Below are 22,168 nucleotides of genomic sequence, written 5' to 3' on the forward strand. Positions count from 1 at the left end.
TATCACTGATTTGGATGAGAATGTACAAATCATGATTAGTAAGTTTGCAGATGACACTAAAATAGACAGTGAGGAAGATGATCAGAAATTGCAGCAGGACCTTGATTAGCTTGGGAAGTAGGCTGAGAAATGGTCAATGGAGTTTAATACAGATAAGTGTGAGGTTTTGCATTTTGGGAAGTCAAATCAAGGTAGCAGTTTCATGGTGAATGGTAAGGCCTTAGGGAGTGTAATGGAATAGAGGGACCTTGGAGTGCAGGGGCTCACAGTTCTCTGAAAGCGGAGTCACAGGTAGACAGGGCAGTGAAGGCGGCTTTTGGCACACTGGCCTTTGTCACTTAGGGCATTGAGTATAGATGTTGGGAAGTTATGTTGCTGTTTTACAGAATGTTGGTGAGGTCGCACTTGGAGTGTTGTGTTCAGTTTTGGTCACCTTGCTATAGGAAGGATGTTATTAAACTGGAAAGACTGCAAAGAAATTTATAATGATGCTGCCAGTACTCAAACGTCTGAGTTATAGGGGAGAGTTTGGACAAGCTAGGACCTTTTTTTTTAAAGAGCATAGGAGACTGAGGGGAAATCTTACGGAAGTGTATAAGATCAAGGGATGCATGGATAGGGTGAATGCACTCAGTCTTTTTCCCAGGGTTGGGGAATCGAGGACTAGAGGGCATCAGTTTAAGGTTAGTGAGGGAAAAATAAAAGGGAATCTGAGGGGCAACTTTTTTTTTACACAGAAGGGGGTACGCATATGGAATGAGCTGCCAGTGGAAGTGGTTGAAGCGGGTACATTAACAATATTTAAAAAGGCATTTGGATAAATACATGGATAGGAAAAATTTAGAAGGATATGGGCCAAGTGCAGGGAAATAGGGTTAGTGAAGATGGACAATTTGGTCGGCATGGACCAGTTTGGGCTGAAGGGTCTATCTCCGTGCTATAGGACTCTATAACTTTATAAGACTGAGAATAAAGTATAATTTGTAAAATCCTCGAGATTTATTCCTGAGCACAAGCATGCAGTGTCCTCCATTCTGCATGTAGGTGACCCTGCGTTCAGGGTGTTCCAGAGTATGTAGTGTCCAATCAGTTCTGTCTGGTGTCACTGTACTACTCTACCCCCTGCTGGAAATAATTCAGTTTGGCAAGGCGGAAAATGTGGCGGTGTTTTTGCTATTACAGAGTGCCAAGAGCCTCAGTTGTGCCAACATTGATTAGAATCTCTGTGGAAATAGGCCATTTGGCCCAACAAGTCCACACCGACTCTCCGAAGAGTAACCCACCTAGACCCATTCCCCTACCTTCCATTTACCCCTGACTAATACACCTAGCCTACACACCCCTGAACACTAAGGGCAATTTAGCATGGCCAGCATATCTTTGGATTGAATTGTAAGAAGAAACCCATGCAGACAGGGGGAGAATGTGCAAACTCCACACAGACGGTTGGAACTCCCAAGGCTGGAATTGAACCCGGTGTTCCCTGGCACTGTGAGGCAGTAGTGCTAACCACTGAGCCATTGTGCCACCTTGATTCACCAGAGAACCTGCCATGGGGATACATATCATTAATAACAGGAGAACAGGCATCGGCAATTAGTAACATTCCCTCAGAAATCTTTTTACATTATTTGTTAATGGAATGTGTGCATTGCTGGCAAGGTCTGTAGTATTTGTTGTTCATCCTTGGGAGCAGTTAAGAGTCAACCACATTGCTGTCGGTCTGGAGTTACATGTGGACCACAGCAGGTAATGTTTGATTCCCTCAGGGACATTGAAGAATCAGATAGGTTTTTACAACGATCAAGAATGTTTTCTTGGCCAGTGTCATTGATACTACCTTTCAACAGCACATTACTATTAACTGAATTAAAATGTCACCAGTTGCCCTTTTGGGATTTGAGCCTGTCCCTCTCAGACCACTGCTTGAGGTCTCTGCATTACTGCCTTACATATACCTCTGCCTAAAAGGACTGCAATCTAATCAAAACGTTGGAAAAGTACAGTTCACAACATTGAAACTTGACACCCTGCATTTGCATTATGATGGTGATTATTGGACTTTGCATTGCTGCTCTGTCCTGCAATACGTAAATTTGATCTGTAAGTAAGGCACATTGTTTTGCAATGTGCCTTCCAAGTGATTCAAAATCTCCCACCTGGAGGTTTACTCAAAAATTACACCACATCGCCTTATAATCACTCCCTGGTATCCAATTGTCTGCTTGTGTGTGAGGTAGATACACAGATGTGTGTGCAGAATAGGAGATTGTGGGTGATCTGGTTGAGCTGTTGAATAGGATTTGGCAGGGCAGATTACTGAGAAATTCCTCTAGTGGGCAAATCAAGAAACATAGTACATAATCTTAAAATTGCTGGAAAGAGTGACATCTTGCTGAATCTTTTCACCTTGAACCCACTAGGACAAACACAAAAATGCCAAATTTCAAACAATCACAATAAGGTACACCATTGGAGAAGTTTGGTTGGCAACTCCTTTCAGACCCCACCCCTCCAATCGTAACAAGGACAGAACCCCCTGGTGCTCACCTTCCACCCTACCAATCTTAGCATAAACCAAATCATCTGCCGACATTTCCGCCACCTCCAAACAGACCCCACCGCCAGGGATATATTTCCCTCCTCACCCCTTTCTGCCTTCCGCAAAGACCGTTCCCTCTGTGACTACCTGGTCAGGTCCAAGCCCCCCTACAACCCACCCTCCCATCCTGGCACCTTCCCCTGCCACCGCAGGAATTGCAAAACCTGCACCCACACCTCCTCCCTCACCTCCATCCAAGGCCCTAAAGGAGCCTTCCACATCCATCAAAGTTTTCCCTGCACATCCACCAATATCATTTATTGTATCCGTTGCTCCCAATGTGGTCTCCTCTACATTGGGGAGACTGGGCGCCTCCTAGCAGAGCGCTTTAGGGTACATCTCAGAGACACCCGCACCAATCAACCACACCGCCCTGTGGCCCAAAATTTCAACTCCCCCTCCCACTCTACCGAGGACATGGAGGTCCTGGGCCTCCTTCACCTCCGCTTCGTCACCACCAGACGCCTGGAGGAAGAACGTCTCATCTTCCGCCTCGGAACACTTCAACCCCAGGGTATCAATGTGGATTTCAACAGTTTCCTCATTTCCCCTTCCCCCACCTCACCCTAGTTCCAAACTTTCAGCTCAGCACTGTCCCCATGACTTGTCCTACCTGCCTATCTTCTTTTCCACCTATCCACTCCACCCTCCCCCACCGACCTCTCACCTTCATCCCCTCCACCATTCACCTATTGTACTCTATGCTACTTTCTCCCCACCCCCACCCTCCTCTAATTTATCTCTCCATCCTTCAGGCTGTTTGCCTGTATTCGTGATGAACGGCTTTTGCCCGAAACGTTGATTTTACTGCTCCTCGGACGCTACCTGAAATGCTGTGCTTTTCCAGCACCACTCTAATCTAAACTCCTTTCTGATTAGCCAAGGCATCAGCTGCTTCATCAATGCCCTTCCCTCCATCATAAGGTCAGAATTTAGGATGTTCACTGATGATTGTACAATGTTCAGCATAATTTGTGACTCCTCAGATAATGAGGCAGTCTATGTCCAAATATAACAAGACCTGAATGATATCTAGCTTGGGTTGAGAAATGGAAATATTTTAGCTCCCCCTTCTCAATGCAGGTAATGACCATTTCCAACAAGAAAGAATCTAACTATTGCCTCTTGACATTCAATGGCGTTACCACTGCCGAATCCTCCACTATAAATATCCTGTAGATTACTATTGGTCGGAAACTGAACTGGGACCAGCCATATAAATACTCTGACTACAAGTGCAGGCAGAAGACTGGGATTTCAGTGGTGAATAATTCATCTCTGTCTCCCCAAAGCCTGTACACCATCTATGAGATACAAGTTAGGCGTGTGATAGAACACTTGCCATTTGCTTGGATGGATGCAGCTCCAATAATACTAATTGCAGCTCAGGCATGTCCTGAACCATGTCTAGGAGTTGAGATGATTTACTTGCAACAACCACAATCATCATCCTTGTGCCAGTGAAGATCTTTCTTTCCCCAGATTCCCATTGACTCCAGTTTTACTACAGCAGCTTGATACCACTTACAGTCAAAAAGCTGCCTTGATGTCAAAGGCAGCCATTCTCACCTCATCTCTAATATTCAGTTCTTTTTATGTTAGGGTGGCACAGTGGCTCAGTGGCTAGCACTGCTGCCTCACAGCACCAGGGACCCAGGTTCGGTTCCAGTCTCAGGCGACTGTCTGTGTGGAGTTTACACATTCTCACTGTGTCTGCATGGATTTCCTCCCGCAGGTCAGGTGAATTGGCCGTGCTCAATTGCCCATAGTGTCGGGTGCATTAGTAAATGGGTCTGGGTGGGTTACTCTTCAGAAGGTTGGTGTGGACTTGTTGGGCCGAAGGGAACAGTAGGGAATGTGGGCGGCACGGTGGCACAGTGGTTAGCACTGCTGCCTCACAACACCCGAGACCTGGGTTCAACTCCCGACTCAGGTGACTGGCTGTGTGGAGTTTGCACGTTCTCCCCGTGTCTGCGTGGGTTTCCTCCGGGTGCTCCGGTTTCCTGCCACAGTCCAAAGATGTGCAGGTCAGGTGAATTGGCCATGCTAAATTGCCCGTAGTGTTAGGTAAGGGGTAAATGTAGGGGTATGGGTGGGTTGCGCTTCGGCGGGTCGGTGTGGACTTGTTGGGCCGAAAGGCCTGTTTCCACACTGTAAGTAATCTAACCTAATCTAAAACAACAGAGGTTATATTGCAGTCAGGAGCTGAGTGACCCTGGCAGAATCATTGCTGAGCAAGTACTTCTGTTGACAACCTCTACTATTACTTTGCTGGTGATCAAGAATAGACCGATAGGGGGTAATTGGCTAGAATGGATTTGACCTGCTTATTGTGGACAGGACATATCTCAAACGTTTTCCATATTGTTGGGTTGATGCCAGTGTTGCAGCTGTACTGGAAGAATTTGACTGAGAGCTTGACTAATTCGGGAGCATAAGATTTTAGAAGTGTTGCCGGAATGTTGTCAGGCTTTACATTATCCTTCACCTGTTATTGGATAGCTCATAGAGTGAATCAAATTGGTCAAAAGCTAGCAACTGCAGAGAAGGCTGTGATGAATTAACCACAAAGCATTTTTAGCTGATGTTAGTGCAAATGCTTCTGCCTTATCTATTGTACCAATGTGCTTGGCTCACCAGCATTGAGGGTGGGGGTATTTGTGGGACCTCCTCCTCTTGTTAGTTGTTTAATTGCCCATCACCATTCATGTGGCAAAATTGCAGAGCTTTGAAGTGATCCTTTGATTATGCTGTCTATTGGATGCTTCTTCCACTGTTTGGCATGCACGTAGCCTAGTGTTGCTCCTGGCATGCTCTCCTGCACTCTTCATTGTTCAGAGTTGATCTCCTGGTTTGAAGGTAATGATTAATTGAGGGATCTGCCGGGCCACTAAGTAATAGATTGTGGATAACTACAATTTCGCCGCTGCTGATGGCCCGCAGCATAGCCTGGAGTCTGAAATAAGAACAAAGTACTGGAGAAACTCAGCAGGTCTGGCAGTATCTGTGGAGAGAGAAACTGAGTTGATGCTTCAAGTCCAATGTGACTTCTTGAGGACACTTAGAGTCTGTCCCATTGAGCACTCTGGTATGACCACACAAAAGAGTGAAGGGTTTCCGCACTGTGAAGTCAGGCCTTTGTCTCACAAGGATTTTGCTATGGTCACTCCTACCAATACAGTCATGGATAGACGTCAAGTAGATTGGCAAGGATGAGTTCAAGTACGTTTTTCCTTTCTGTTGCTTCTCTTACAATTGCCATAGACCAAGTCTAGCAGTTAGTGCCTTTGGGAATCAACAAGCGTGGTCAGTACTGTTACTGTCAAGCTTCTCTGGCAATGGACACTGACATCCTTGCTATCCTCAATGCTTTCTCCAAGTGATACTCAATGTGAACTGATTCAGCAGCTAAAAGGGTTGCGCCGGTAGTAAGCAGCACAAAGTTTCTTTGCCCATGCATGACCTGTTGCCCAGAACAGATTCCATGGGGGTCTGGAGTTGATGGTGAGGACTCCCAGAGCAATTCCCTCAATTGCCTACCACTATGCTGCCACCTCAGCTGGGTATGTCCTGCTGTGAGACAAGACATGCCCATGGATAGTGGTGCCGTTTTCTGAGACATTTTAAGGTATGACTCCTAGAGTATTATTGTATGAGTTTGTTGTTTGAATATTATGTGGGACAGCTCTTTCCATTTTGACACAAGCCCCTAAATATTTGAAAGGCGGACTTTTGCAGTGTCGATGAGGCTATATTTGCCATTCTTGCTTGTGATGCCTAGGTTAATGCTTGCTGGTCTACCCTGTTTCAATCCTTTCTTTAGAATATGTAGTGGTTTTGATATAACTGAGTATCTGCTTGGCCACTTCAGGGGGCAGTTAAGATTCAGCTACATCGCTGTGGGTTCAAGTCATGTAGGCCTGATCACTAAAGGATGGCAGGTTGGCCTTCGTAAAGGGCATTGCTGGGTTTTTATGACAATTGGCAGTGGCTACATGATCCCCAATAAATAGCACTTTTTAAAAAATTCTGTATTTATTTTCTGAATTTAAATTTTACCACCTACCTTGATGGGATTCACGCCCATATATGCAGAGCAGGTCTGAAGAAAGGTCATTGGACCTGAAATATTGACTCTGTTTTCTTTCGATAGATAGAGTCATAGAGTCATAGAGATGTACAGCATGGAAACAGACCCTTCGGTCCAACCCGTCCATGCCGTCCAGATATCCCAACCCAATCTAGTCCCACCTGCCAGTACCCGGCCCATATCCCTCCAAACCCTTCCTATTCATATACCCATCCAAATGCCTCTTAAATGTTGCAGTTGTACCAACCTCCATCACATCCTCTGGCAGCTTATTCCATACATCTCTGCATGAAAATGTTGCCCCTTAGGTCTCTTTTATATCTTTCCCCTCTCACCCTAAACCTATGCCTTCTAGTTCTGGACTCCTTGGCCCGAGGGGAAAAACTTTGTCTATTTATCCTATCCATGCCCCTCATAATTTTGTAAACCATTATAAGGTCACCCATCAGCCTCCGACGGTCCAGGGAAAACAGCCCCAGCTCAGATCCTCCAACCCTGGCAACATCCTTGTAAATCTTTTCTGAACCCTTTCAAGTTTCACAACATTTTTCCAATAGGAAGGAGACCAGAATTGCACGCAATATTCTAACATTGGCCTAACCAATGTCCTGTACAGCCGCAACATGACCTCCCAACTCCTGTACTCAATACTCTGACCAATAAAGGAAAGTATACCAAATGTCTTCTTCACTATCCTACCTACCTGTGACTCCACTTTCAAGGAACTATGAACCTGCACTCCAAGGTGTTCAGCAACATTCCTTAGGAATTTCCCATTAAGTGTATAAGTCCTGCTAAGATTTGCTTTCCCAAAATACAGCACCTCGCATTTACCTGAATTAAACTCCATCTGCCACTTCTCAGCCCATTGGCCCATCTGGTCCAGAGCCTGTTGTAATCTGAGCTAACCCTCTTCGCTGTCCACTACACCTCCAATTTTGGTGTCATCTGCAAACTTACTAACTGTACCTCTTATGCTCGCATCCAAAAAAAATGTAAGTGACATAAAGTAGAGGACCGAGCATCAATCCTTGTGGCTCTCCACTGGTCACAGGCCTCCAGTCTGAAAAACAACCTTCCACCACCACCCTCTGTCTTCTACCATTGAGCAAGTTCTGTATCCCAGCAATCACTTCTCTAGCTTCCCACAGAGTTCTTGGGTACACCTAATCAGGTCCTGGGAATTTATCCACCTTTAACCGTTTCAAGACATCCAGCACTTCCTCCTCTGTAATGTGGACATTTTGCAAGATGTCACCATCTATTTCCCTACAGTCTATATCTTCCATATCCTTTTCCACAGTAAATACTGATGCAAAATATTCTTTAACATCTCCCCCATTTTCTGCGGCTCCAAACAAAGGCCATCTTGCTGGTCTTTGAGGGGCCCTATTCCCTCCCTAGTTACTCTTTTGTCCTTAATGTATTTGTAAAAACCCTTTAGATTCTCCTTAATTCTATTTGCCAAAGCTCTCTCATGTCCCCTTTTTGCCCTCCTGATTTCCCTCTTAAGTATACTCCTACTTCCTTTATACTCTTCTAAGGATTCACTCTATCTATCCTGTCTGTACCTGACATATACTTCCTTCTTTCTCTTAACCAAACCCTCAATTTCTTTAGTCATCCAGCATTCCCTATACCTATGAACCTTCCCTTTCACCATGACAGGAATATACTTTCTCTGAATTCTTGTTATCTCATTTCTGAAGGCTTCACATTTTCCAGCCATCCCTTTACCTGCGAACATCTGCCTCCAATCAGCTTTCAAAAGTTTTTGCCTAATACTGTCAAAATTGGCCTTTCTCCAATTAGAACTTCAATTTTTAGATCTGGTCTATCCTTTTCCATCACTATTTTAAAACGAATAGAATTATGGTCGCTGGCCCCAAAGTGCACCCCCACTGACACCTCAGTCACCTGCCCTGCCTTATTTCCCAAGACGAGGTCAAGTTTTGCACCTTCTCTAGTAGATACATCCACATACTGAATCAGAAAATTCTCTTGTACACACTTAAGAAATTCCTCTCCATCTAAACCTTTAATACTATGGCAGTCCCAGTCGATGTTTAGAAAGTTAAAATCCCCTACCATAACTACCCTATTATTCTTACAGATAGCTGAGATCTCCTTACACGTTTGTTTCTCAATTTCCCTCTGACTACTGGGGGGTCTATAATACAATCCCAATAAGGTGATCATCCCTTTCTTATTTCTCAGTTCCACACAAATAACTTCCCTGGATGTATTTCCAGGAATATTCTCCCTCAGCACAGCTGTAATGCTGTCCCTTATCAAAAATGCCACTCCCCCTCCTCTCTTGCCTCCCTTTCTATCCTTCCTGTCGCATTTGTATCCTGGAACATTAAGCTGCCAGTCCTGCCCATCCCTGAGCCATGTTTCCGTAATTGCTATGATATCCCAGTCCCATGTTCCTAACCATGCCCTGAGTTCATCTGCCTTCCTGTTAGGCCCCTTGCATTGAAATAAATGGCAGTTTAATTTATTAGTCCTACTTTGTCCCTGCCTGCCCTGACTCTTTGACTCCCACCTTACTAGTTTAAATCCTCACAAGCAGTTCTTGCAAATTTCCCTGCCAGTATATTAGTCCCCTTCCAATTTAGGTGCAATCCGTCCTTCTTGTACAGGTCACATCTACCCCAAAAGAGATTCCAATGATCCAAAAATGTGAATCCTTCTCCCATACACCAGCTCCTCAGCCATGCATTCATCTGCTCTATCCTTCTATTCCTGCCCTCACTAGCCCGTAGCACTGGGAGTAATCCAGATATTACTTCCCTTGAGGACCTCCTTTTTAAATTTCTGCCTAACTCTCTGTTATCTCCCTTCAGAGTCTCAACCTTTTCCCTTCCTATGTTGTTGGTTCCAATGTGGACAATGACCTCCTGCTGACCTCTCTCCCCCGTGAGAACATTCTGCACCCTCTCTGAGACATCCTTGATCCTGGCACCAGGGAAACAACACACCATTCTGCTTTTTCTCTGCTGGCCACAGAAACGTCTGTCTGTACCCCTGACTACAGAATCCCCTAACACAATTGATCTCTTGGAAGCTGACGTACCCCTCATTGCATTAGAGCCAGCCCTGAGAATCCATCACCCCCTACATTTTCCAAAACAGTATACCTATTTGAAATGGGTATATCCACAAAAGACTCCTGCACTAGCTGCCTACCTCTCTTACCCTTCATGGAGATAATCCATCTATGTATCTGAGACTTTCCCACCTTCCTATAACTGCCATCCATCACATACTGTTGCAAATTCCTCATCGCTTCTATCTGTCTCTCTAACCGATCCACTCGATCTGATAAGATTCGCATCCAACAGCATTTATGGCAGATATAATCCGCAGTAACCCTTAAACGCCCACATCTGACAAGAAGTACATATCACTGCAAAGGCCATTTTTGCTCCTTCACGATCTAAAGACGCAGAAAATAACATTGTCTTATTCCTCTACAAACACTGACCCAGGTTAAATTAATAGCTATGGCTTATATTTTAAGTTCAATCAAGAGACTTATCTCCAAAAACATATAACCAAGAAAGAATGCATTATACCAGCAATTGCAGCCTTTCTCTTGGACAGACTTAAAACAACAATGAACTTATCTGATTCTGTGCTGTGAACTTCGCCCAACAGTTCCTCCAAGATCAGTTGTGAATTTCACTGTTTGTTAATTTTCCCAGATGCACTCTGATGTCCAGCAATACACAAATTCAAATTCAAATTCAAATTCAAACTCTCTCTCTCTCTCTCTCTCTCTCTCTCTCTCCCCCCCACTCCTGCAATGACCTCACCGTGTGCTTCCTTTGTCTGCTCTTCTCCCTTTTAAACTGCTTTGTTTTGACTTTTATTTTCCAAAGTTCCAAAACAATGCAACAGCATATAAAACAGTAATTGCTGCTCCTGGAATTCGAGGAAATCACCTCCAACGCCTAAAAATACCTCAAGAAAAGGAGCAGATCTTACAGTCAGAAAGTTTTCCCGTCCTCCATCTTGGATTACCCAGAATGCTGCCAGATAGTTTTTCCAGCCATTTCTGTTTATGTTCCCAGAATATTTGTCTGAAACTCTGGGTTAATAATCCAATGACTTCTACATGCAGAAACTTGTGTATGTGACAGAGAGATTGCATAAACTCCCTGCATTGACAAACACCAGTCTGTTCTGAAGAGTTGTGAACAGAACAGAGAGTTAGACATTAAAATAGTAAGGTTACAGCTAGCCTGGGTAAACTTACTACCAAAGTCTACTTGCTAAATCTGTTTTGAGAACAATAATCCTGCTATGAGTTGATTCCACTACATCCTTTAAGGTTTTTTGGGAACTAATTATACCATTAAAATAGCTTTGTAACCCTCAGGCTGTAGTTTCTATCTTGAGCCTGTGGGTATGCTTAACTCTGGTATTCCCAGCATGAGAATTTATTGTTACACGTACAGTTTCAGAGCCACACGGTAAATAGCCTGTCAGCAACAGAATGCCCTCTGACTGGGAACTACAGCAGACTCAGGCATGAGAAGACTCCATTTCTTTTGTATATTTAGTGCTCATCCATAAACTGAGATTTAAATACATGCGAAGTCTAAAGACCATGAAGCAAGGATTCTTTACGCATCTAGCATCTGGTCATTATAAACAACAAGGGAAACTAAGGTTAAATAAGGAAGTATTCATGGTATTTACTGGAATGAAGCCTATGGTAGACATCAGCACAAGAAGTGCTTTGTCAGTCCTCTTCTTCTTCCAATGAAACCTCCTTCCTCCAAACAATACCCCTTTGTTCAGAAAGTGTCTGTTCGACTGCTCCAGCTGATGCCCCTCACTGTTGCCATCCACTGCTGGATGTTCTGGCACAACCTCGAACTCCCCTGCTCAGCACCAATGCAGTCTTCTGGCACCTCACCCTGAGCTGTAGACAATACAAATATCTCTGCTAGCGGCCTCGCAATTTCTTCTCCAGCTTCCACAATGTCCTGGGATACCCTTGATCAGGTCCCAGGAATTTATCTACCTTTATGCTTTTTAAAACCTCTAACTCCTCCTCTTCTGTAACGCGGACTGTTTTCAAGGCATCATTATTGATTTACCCAAGTTCCCTAACATCCATGCCTTTCTCCACAGTAAACACTGACGGAAAATATTTGTTTAGTATCTCACCCATCTCCTGTGGTTTCACACATAGACAGCCTCATTAATCTATGGGACCCTGTTCTCTCTTTAGTTGCTCTTTAGCCCTTAATGTACTTGTGGAATCTCTGTGAATTCTCCCTAATCTTACCTGCCAAAGCTATCTCATATCCTCTTTTTGCCCTCCTGATTTCCCTCTTAAGTATGCCCCTATTCATTTTATACCCCTCAAAGGATTCACTTGCTCCCAGCAGTTGCCACCTGACATATGCCGCCTTTTGCTTAACCAGAGCCTTAATATCTCTCATCATCCAGTATTCCGTACACCTAGCAGCCTTGTTCTTCACACAACAGGAACATAACTGTCTCTGAAGTCTCAATATCTCACTTTTACTTGCCAGTCATCCTTTTACCTGCGAACAGCCTTCCACAATCCACCGTGGAGGTTAGCACTGCTGCCTCACAGCGCCGGAGACCCGGGTTCAATTCCTGCCTCAGGCAACTGACTGTGTGGAGTTTGCACGTTCTCCCTGTGTCTGCGTGGGTTTCCTCCGGGTGCTCTGGTTTCCTCCCACAGTCTAAAGATGTGCAGGTCAGGTGAATTGGCCATGCTAAATTGCCTGTAGTGTGAGGTAAGGGGTAAATGTAGGGGTATGGGTGGGTTGCGCTTCGGCGGGTCGGTGTGGACTTGTTGGGCCGAAGGGCCTGTTTTCACACTGTAAGTAATCTAATCTAATCTAATTTTGAATCTTTCTGTCTGATACCATTAAAATTGGCCTTGCTCAAATTTAGAACTTTAACTTTTGTACAGAGCTATAACTTTTCCATAACTATTTTAAAACTAATAGAATGATGGTTACTGCTCCCAAAGTGCTCCCCCACTAACACCTCAGTCACTTGCCCTGCCTTATTCCCCAGAGAAGATCGTGCTTTGCTCCTTCTCTAGTAGATGCATTTTGAAAACAAAAATTTTCTTGAACACACTTAACAAATTCCTCGCCATCCAAACTCTTAACATTGTGGCAGTCCCAGTCTATGTTTGAAAAGTTAAAACCCCTACTATTATTCTTACAGCTATCTGGATCTTCTCATCTTTATAATGCTATATACATTTATGCAATGTGAATTTGAGGTGTCATCTTTACACAACATTTTTTCTAAGCTTTTTTTTGAGTTCCCTGCCCAAAGGCACACCTGACCCCAGAGTCACAAACTCCACTAAGTGTAGGACAGGGAGGCAGGTCTTGAATTCAGCCCAACAGGTATGAGAATTGAACACTGTACTGTTGGCACCAATCTGATCCTCATCAGCCCCAAGCTGTACCTCAAGAAGTCCAACTTGATGTGACAACATAGACATGTTCTTGTAGCCTGGATAATGATGTTCAAGGCCCTGATTTCTTTCCATCATGTAGCTGACATGAAATCTCTCTATTTTTAACCACCTGTCATTGGCATGTGTGAGAACGATTGACAAGTAGGCATGCAACCTTCATGAGAGGCATTTCTAACTGGCCCCACAGAAGTAACTCTTGATGATAAAACAGTGTAACAGTGTGGGAAACACTTGAGATGTCCCATTGATTAGAAAGATTATTGGTTTTTGCTTGAGTGCACAATGGACAAGATGTTATGGACACAGTACACGGGTCCACATTAAGTAAGACTCCATACATTTCACTAGAAACAAAACAAAACTGCAGATCCTGGAATCCAAAATAGGCAGGAGCCTGGAAGAACACACAACATCAGGAGGTGGAGAATTCAGTGTTTCGGCTGTAACCCTTCTTCTGGACTGGGGGTGGGTGTGGAAGAAGCTGCAGATAATAGAGGACGCGGGGTAGGGTGGGGAGAAGTGAAGGCTGGTAGAGGGTATGACCTCGTTGCTCAGTGGGAGGAATGAATCCTACCTTTCCCAGCAGCCGGAAAACCTGCTGGTATACCAGCCCCTTCACATCCATCCAGGGCCCCAAACAGTCCTTTCAGGTGAGACAGAGGTTCACCTGCCTCTCATCCAACCTGGTTTACTGCATCAGGTGCTTCGTTCAGCAAAACAAACCACAGCGAAAATTGGACGAACAGCACCCCATCCTCCGCCTGGGCAGCCTACAGCCCGGAGGACCCAACATTGAGTTCTCCAATTTCAAATAACCTCCTTCCCATCCCCTGACTCCCTTCCCAGTGCCTCCCTCTCCCTTCCACTGCTCCCTGCCACCACCAGGATTCATTCTTTAACTACCAGAATGGCTGCACATTAGCAAAATGTTACAGTATCCAAAAAAATCAATTAGTGAGGTGACAAGAGAGACAGGTAAAAGGTAAATGAATACAAACAGTGTAGTTTGGGTGAATATATTCAGTGGAAACCATATTATCCTACATTTATATTTGTAAAATTTATAAAGGTAAAATCATCTATGTGTCATGGTGTATATTTAGTGACTGAAGGCCATAATTTGAGAAGTTTAGTCCTTAATCTGATGTGAGTATAACACACCAGAAGGACCTAGCCTTCTCACGTCTATGATGCCAGACAATTCTCTGTTTGAAAGAACAATGGTTATGAGATATTCTTTTCTCTGCCAGAGAACAGCAACGGAGATCGGGGGTCAGATGACTCTGGAGGAACGAAAGCAGCTGATCAGTGTGAGCGAGGAACAGTGGAAAACAAAAGGCAAAGGTGCATTCAACGACTCCACCCAGTTCACAGTCGCAGCCCGCATGGCAAAGAAAGGTCAGAATGGAATTTCACAACCTTCGAATGCACCTGATCAGAAAACTGATACTTGACCCCCCAAACAAGATTTTTCTCACATCCAAAATGAAAAATAGAAGTAAAAATAGGAAATGTTGGAAATAACCAGCTGGCCAGTCAGCATGGAGCAGCAGAGTCAATGTTTCAGGTCAATGTTTCATCAGAATGAAAACTGACAAGTTCCTGAAGAGTCACCTTGGACTCAAAACATGAATTCCATTTCTCTCCCAACGGATGTAACCAGACCTGCTGAACTTCTCCAGCATTTCCTTTTTTAATTTCAGATCTCCAGCACATGTGGTATTTTGCTTTCATAAAAGTTAAAAGGATTGGTTCAGTTTCATAGCCACGGCCCTCTCCGTGCCGTGGTTTGTTTACAAATTTTTCATTTTCCTTCCGTTTTAGTATTTAACCATCACCTTTCTGCTCTGTTCGAATAGGCGTAAGGCCATCCTGGCACTCAGCCTCTGTTAATACCTTCCTGAGGGACTGGGGCCGGGGTCCGGGCCCACCCCCAATGGATTAACTGAGGCTCTGATTGAGTAATTAATTAATTAATGGATAAGATTAATAGATCCCATGACACTTTCTATCAAAGGGAAGAGGCATTCTTCCTGGTGTCTTGGAGCACTATTGATCTTAATCAATATTAGCCCAACAGAATATTGGTCATTACCTTGTTGCTTTTATGGCAGCTTGCTGTACGCATATTGGCTGCCACATTTCCCACAGATGGAAGCGACTACACATCAAACGTAGCTGTAAAGCATTTTGAGATATCATGAGGTGGTGAAAGGTGCTTTATAAATTCAAATATTTCTTTTATTTCTTTCAATGGTGCCATTAAAGGAGCAAATACTGAAATGAGATGACACATTTCTACTTTAAAGGACAGAGTAAAATTTTACACATTCTTAATCAGACTGTGGGTGTTGCTGGCACAGCCCAGCTCTAGTTTGTCCTCAAGTTGGTGACAGTGAGTCACACACATTGTCAGCTCATAGTCACCAGCCCTATTAAGTGCATCAACTCTCTCTCCTTAAAAGGATATTAACAAGCCAGTTTGCTTTTCACTACAATCTGACAACTTCACCTAGAATGAAAGGATTTTATTTTCAGTATTTTCAAAATTGGATTCAAACTCTCTCTAAAAGAGATGAAAGGATTTAAATGCATGCTCCCTGGATTATCCTCCAACAGGATGACAGGATTAGTAACACAGTAACAAAATCACCACACTGTCATATCTTGTGGTAAATGTTGTTATAGACCAGACCAAACCCCTCAAAACATGTCAAGGAAATAGCCAAGACCTTAACTTTGTCTTATTTTAATAGCAAGTGCTAGGCATTGTGTTCCACATACAATTCAATTGGTCAAACTATCAAGCTTAAAAGAAAACAGCCTTTATTCATAGGCTATACGTAGGATACAGATAAAATAAAAAGAATTGGCTTAACTGTAACTCTATTGAAATACTTAAAATAATAAATTACTCATTAACTGTTCCAATATTGAAAGATCCCAAAAACATACCCTCAGCAAAGGCAAATTCAGTAAAATAGATTGCCTCACATGCAATTCTAGTAGCCAGAAGAGAACCCCAGCTTTTAGATGTTACAGAGAGAGGAAAAAGAGCTTTCACATCCAGCTTCAAGACCCCAGCAAATGCTACTGAAAGCTAAATAAAAATCCTGATTCGCTGGAAGCTTGACCCCAGCCATTCAGGTTGCTTCTATTGTTCGAACTTTTAAAAAAATCCAAAGCCTCACAAACTGTTTACTTTATTGGATTTGAGCAAGCCGCTCAAAACCTCTGTCTCAACATCTCTTCACTAAAAAAAAGGACAGAATACACCTCCTAAAGCCATAATCACAATATTGTCAGTGAGAGAGATGATGTCATTGACTTTTAAAAGTTCTGCCAATTGAATTTCTTCCAGCTGAAAATCCTCCCCTCATTACTGACAACCTCTATAGTTCATCAGCATTGTAAGTTTAGCTTCATTATAAAAGCTTCAAGCGTTTATTTACATTAAATTCACTTTTATTGATCATGACTTTTTACAGGCAATATCTAGGGACATTGTTTAACTAGGGATATGTCTTCCAAGTGAGTTAATCAAGATTGGGTACAGTACGTATAAGCATTATTATGACAAAGTAGGTTTATTTTCTAAGAAACCTGATTCAGAGGTGATATGACACACCTATGGAGCAGTTGGGTCTAGGGACACTACCACTGCACCATAGAAGTACCTCCACTAGCAAACACAACTATATTTCCTTAAAAAGTAAGAGTGCACTTGCTAGGTAATTAATGAATTTCATCCATTCAGCGAAAGGATATATAAAGGCAGATTCTCTCTTTAAATTCCTTTTCATTAATTCATAGGTATTTTCAATCAACCTCTTCAGACTTTGTTATGGCACACCTTGGGAGTAGGTCGGACTTGAACTCAAGCCTTCTGACACATGACTTTTCCATGCATTCATAACATTGGATAAACCTTCCTACTTTAGTGACAGTTTGTTACTCTTTGGTGCATAATGGGGAGTGGTCACAAAGTGACATTTCCAAGTTTCAGACATGTATCTGTGTTATGGTGATTAAATGCAATCCTGTTAAGTATTTTTGTAATAGATCAGCCAGTTCAAACAGCACATTGGAATTGAAGGGCAAATGATTAAACAATGGCTACACTAGCAGTCATGAATCAGAGACTGTGGGAGCGAAGGTGGATTAGTTTGAGGGTGAACAAGGCTGGAGTTCTAATTAAGGGAATTCCAATCCCAATTCAGCCTCTTAAACAGCTGTTGGAAATCAAACAAGAGGACTATTGACCTTTCCCTTCAGAATGAGGCTTGCTGGATCAAATATACATTGCATAATGTATGGGTTAGAGAGATTACTTTTGAGCTGCTTATTTCCTGATGTTTGCACACTCGTTCGAAATGGGACTGATCTTGTAGCAGCAGCCCTGTGAAATCTGAGACTTGCGCAGGTACAGGAAGTAGATCAGACGGCTGGAATCTGCAGGAGCACTGCTCATGCACAAACCTGACCAAGTCAGAGAAGTCCTCAAATGGCCACCGTCTGGAAATTAGTTGGCATCAGTTCTACATTGACTGGTTTATGGCAGCCTATGTTTGCAGTGAGTGTATTAAAGTGGCATTAGGTCTCGTTACTTAAGTATGCAATTGGTGTTAAGCCTGTTTGATACACAGCTTCTAGAAACCTCTTTACCTGCCTTAAATAATATGCTAAGAGGCACAGTGCCCACCAAGTTCAACATGTTGGCATCTGTTCATGCCTGTGAATTTCAGTACTGCATCTACAAGTTCTTCCTCTTGAGTTGCAAACAATTCATTTTGAACTATATTGAAAACTGAACAACTGTCAAATGGGTCAGTTAACCTGGCATGTAATATAATTTGATGGAAACGCAATCCCTTTGACCGACAGTTGCAAACATAATTTGAAAAACTTGACCGATTGCAAGACCTATACCTGTTACCAAGCTGACTAGATATCCTAACCTAATCTAGTCCCATTTACCAGCATATGGTCTGTAGCCCTCTCAACCCTGCCCATCATGCACCCATCCAGATATATCCAATGTTGTAATTGTACCAGCCTCTACCATTTCGTTTGTCAATTCATTCCATACACGCACCACCCTCTATGTGAAAAATGTGCCCCTTGGGTTCTTTTTATGTGTTTCCCCTCTCACTCTAAATACATGCTCTCTAGTTCTGGACTTCCCCCAACTCAGGGAAAAGACCTTGTTTATTTATCCTATCCATGCCCTTCATGATTTTATAAACTGCTATAAGGTCACCCTCAGCCTCCAATGCTCCACAGAAAGCAACCCCAGCCTATTCAGTCTCTCTGAAAGCTCAAATCCTCCAACCCTGGTAACATCCTTGTAAATCTTTTCTGAACCCTTTCAAGTGTTTACATTTCATCAAAATGGTGGTTAACAGAAACCTGAACAAACACATTTTCATTGCAAAGGGAATTAATAGGACAGGTGACCAAAAGATTGGTCAAAGAACAATGTAAGAATAGAAGAACTAGGAGCAGGAATAGGCCATCAGGCCCACCAAAACTGCTCCTCCATTCAATAAGATCATTGCTGATCTTTTTGTCGCCTCAGCTCCACTAACCTACCTGCTCACCATAACCCTTAATTCCTTTATTGTTCAAAAAGCTGCCTATCTTTGCCTTAAAAACATTCAATGAGCTAGCTTCAATTTCTTCACTGGGTAGGGAATTGCACAGATTCACAACCCCTTGGGTGAAGAAGTTCCTCCTCAACTCAGTCCTAAGGCTGCTCCCCTTTACTTTGAGGCTATACTCCTGAGTTCTAGTTTCACCCAGCAGTGGAAACAACCTCCATCTTATCTATTCCCTTCATAATTTTATATGTTTCTATGATATGCCCCCCTTCTAAATTCCAATGAATGTAGTCCCAATCTACTTGATCACTTCTCATAAGCCAACCCTCTCAACTCCGATATCAAACTAATGAACCTCCTCTGCACTCTCTCCAGTGCCAGGACATCCTTATAAATTCTGTGTCCTATGATCCTGCTCCACTAGTTACCTGATGAAGGGGCAGTGCTCTGAAAGCTTGTACTTCCAAGTAAACCTGTTGGACTATTATTTGGTGGCCTCCTCATTCCTGAAGAAGGGCTAATGCCCGAAGCGTTGATTCTCCTGCGCCTTGGATGCTGCCTGACCTGCTGCGCTTTTCCAGCAACACATTTTTTGACTATTATTTGGTGTTGTGTGATTTTTAACTTTCTCAAGTAAGGAGGCCAAAACTGCACACAGTACTCCAGGTGTGGCCTCACCAGCACCCAAAACTGCTGCAGCACAACCTCCCTGTTTTTTTTAAAACTCCATCCCTCTAGCAAAGAAAGGCAATATTCTATTTGCCTTCTTAATTACCTGCAAACCAAATTTCTGTGATTCATGCACAAGGATGCCCAGATCCTCCTGTGCAGCAGAATGCTGCAATTTTACACCAATTAAATATGGTGGTTTTAATACCCTGTAGCTAAGGAACGGGCATAAATCCATTCCAGTTTCCAATCTTCAAACACCATGACCTGCTACATGTGTGTAGATAATCATTGAGGAAAGTGTTGGCGTAGACTGTGATAACCCCTACTGACCACTGACTAACATTGGATCAAGTTTGCTGTTGGCATGTGTTATCAGATCAAAACACGTGTTCGCTGGGACCCTATGTACTGATCCCAGTTATGACAATAGTGGACAAGCAGAGATATTTGTAGGAGCTGGCTTAATAAACCATGATCATTTAAAATATATCTTACACTGGAGAACTGAAAGTAAGAAATTAAGTAGGATGACTCCAGGATTAAATTGAAATACAAGTGAGTCTTTACCATACAAATTTTAGCAAAACATACTGACTATAATATGTATATTGAACAAGTAAGATAATAATTTTAAACGAAATAAGCTTCTAAATTAACCCCCGCTTCATCTATTTTTACCGTGGCCTCATTACGATAAATTTTCACATATGCTGCAATGCCATTTCTTTTATATCTGGGTATTGCTGAAACGGTCACAGCTCAAGTTGAAAGTATATCGCTTTAAATCATCTGGTCCTACTGGAGGCATCGCTGACAATCACATGCCACGACACAGCTGGCAAATGTAGGCACTCCCTTTCTGTCTGCTCCACTACTGGACTTCTCTTTACAGAGTTGGGTTCTACCCATTTCTCTGCAGGTCACGCTTTCTCTCTCTAAACCTATAGAGCTGAGTTAACAAACACAGACAAAGCTGGAGAAACCCAGCAGGTCGGACAGCATTTGCGGAGAGATAAACAGAATTAAAATGTTGAGGTCTTCTTCAGAACTGAGTGCTTCAACCGAATGCAGCAGATTAGACATCTGCAGCCTGAGGATCATCTTTCTTCTCATACCAAACCAAGAAGCTTTTGTCCAGAATGAAGTTCCATCCTCAGCAGTTGTTTCCACAGCAACCGCTGGGCTTTCTTGCTTCTCCATGTCTCACGCTTAGGTCAAGAGTCCAAACTGATGTGGAAACACACAGCAGTAATAAACCAAATTCAAAGTAAACATGTTGTCACCTCAAAATGAAACCAAAACTCAACATTATCAATCTTTAATATTGCCCACTGTAGAGACGGTTATAACAAGGGACAATCATCGAATGGTACAGCATTGAAGAAGATTATTTAGCAGCTCTTTGAAAGACCCATCTGATTTTCTGTTCTTCTTGCATTTCCCTACACGGGATATCTCTGAATTCCCATTATCAGTATATTTAGGAGGAGGGGAGCAAATTAAATCCAAAGGCAAATATTTCTTCAGGAACTTGTTTGAACAGAAAAGCTTTTTTTTTAAGTTTTGTGGTCAGACCTCACCACGTACAACTAAATAAACAGCCCCCTTGCATTAACAGTACCTGAATTGCATGAAACAAAATTGAGTTTAGTGCAGAATAAAGCTACCTGATAAATGATGTTGAGAGAGCTGGGATATTTTTCATTGCAAGATGAATTTACAACAATCAATCCAAGCCTGGCCTAGAGATCTCAATTAGTCCTTGTTTAGGTGATTCGATCGAGGCCAAGTTCAGACTTGGAATGAAATGGAATTGTCAATTCTGTGAGAAATCTGAAGTTGGAATCAACACCCGAATTGGAACAGGTCCAGGTCTGCAATGGTATTGCTGACAGAAAGTGCAGGATTGAATTTGGAGGGATGGGTTTTGGGAAACGGGCAGCGAGACAGAACATGAGAGAAAGGTCCTATGGGGGATTTAAATCGTGATCAAGAATGAGAACGCTGGACGATTACTTCACACTGTTCCTGGCTCAGGAGAGCTCTGCCTATTTATACAAGTCAGATTACCCCTGTTGCCAAAGTCAATAAACTGTAGATTGAATTTTAATTCATCCAGTCTGTATTCCTCAGGCAAAACTGGGTTATTAGTCAGGGAGGACAAGTTTCACTTCTACAGTCCGGTGTTAAAATGGGACTGATGCTTATCGTTTTAAGCTGGCACATCACAATGTTATTCTCATGCTGCATTTTAAATTTTATTATTATTCTAAATACTATTTTCATAAATTGCAGGGCTAGTGCCTACAATGGCTGAAAATAATGATGACACAGCTATTCCTTTCAAGAAAGTTGCCACAGCAACAAACACACCAGTCAAACCTCTGGAAGGTGAGCAAAGCTTTTTTAATAGAGTCATATGTTTGAACAAAGTCAATGGTTTGATCAGTTTGAGAAACAAATTGTTTTTTATTGTGGATTTAACATACATGCACCAAGCTTGTTGAATCACTCACTTGTGTAAACATCATGTTCCCTGGGGAAGTGCATGTTTGAGATGAGCGGGATTGCTGAAAGCACAAGTAAAGGGTTTTGTAAAGCCATTATAAGGTAAAACAGCTCACGATAGTCCTTTCGTTTCTCATTAGCAACCAGGTCAGCTGTAGCATGAATGCCGTTATTATCTTCAAACTGGTTGCTTGTTAGTATTATGG

The 22,168-nt window shown here is 42.9% G+C and overlaps 1 protein-coding gene across 9 annotated transcripts in view; it reads left to right on the forward strand.

Annotated features, from left to right (window-relative positions):
- The window catches only part of svild (supervillin d), a 227,065-nt gene that overhangs the window by 134,328 nt on the left and 70,569 nt on the right, over positions 1–22,168 (forward strand). For all 9 annotated transcript variants that reach the window (XM_060848960.1, XM_060848963.1, XM_060848961.1 and 6 more), the window contains 2 exons: positions 14,433–14,580; positions 21,750–21,845. In XM_060848960.1, coding sequence (XP_060704943.1) covers positions 14,433–14,580; positions 21,750–21,845 — 244 coding nt within the window. The remainder of the gene's footprint in view (positions 1–14,432; positions 14,581–21,749; positions 21,846–22,168) is intronic.

Source organism: Hemiscyllium ocellatum, chromosome 32 (genome assembly GCF_020745735.1).
Source record: "Hemiscyllium ocellatum isolate sHemOce1 chromosome 32, sHemOce1.pat.X.cur, whole genome shotgun sequence".
Lineage (NCBI taxonomy): Eukaryota > Metazoa > Chordata > Chondrichthyes > Orectolobiformes > Hemiscylliidae > Hemiscyllium > Hemiscyllium ocellatum.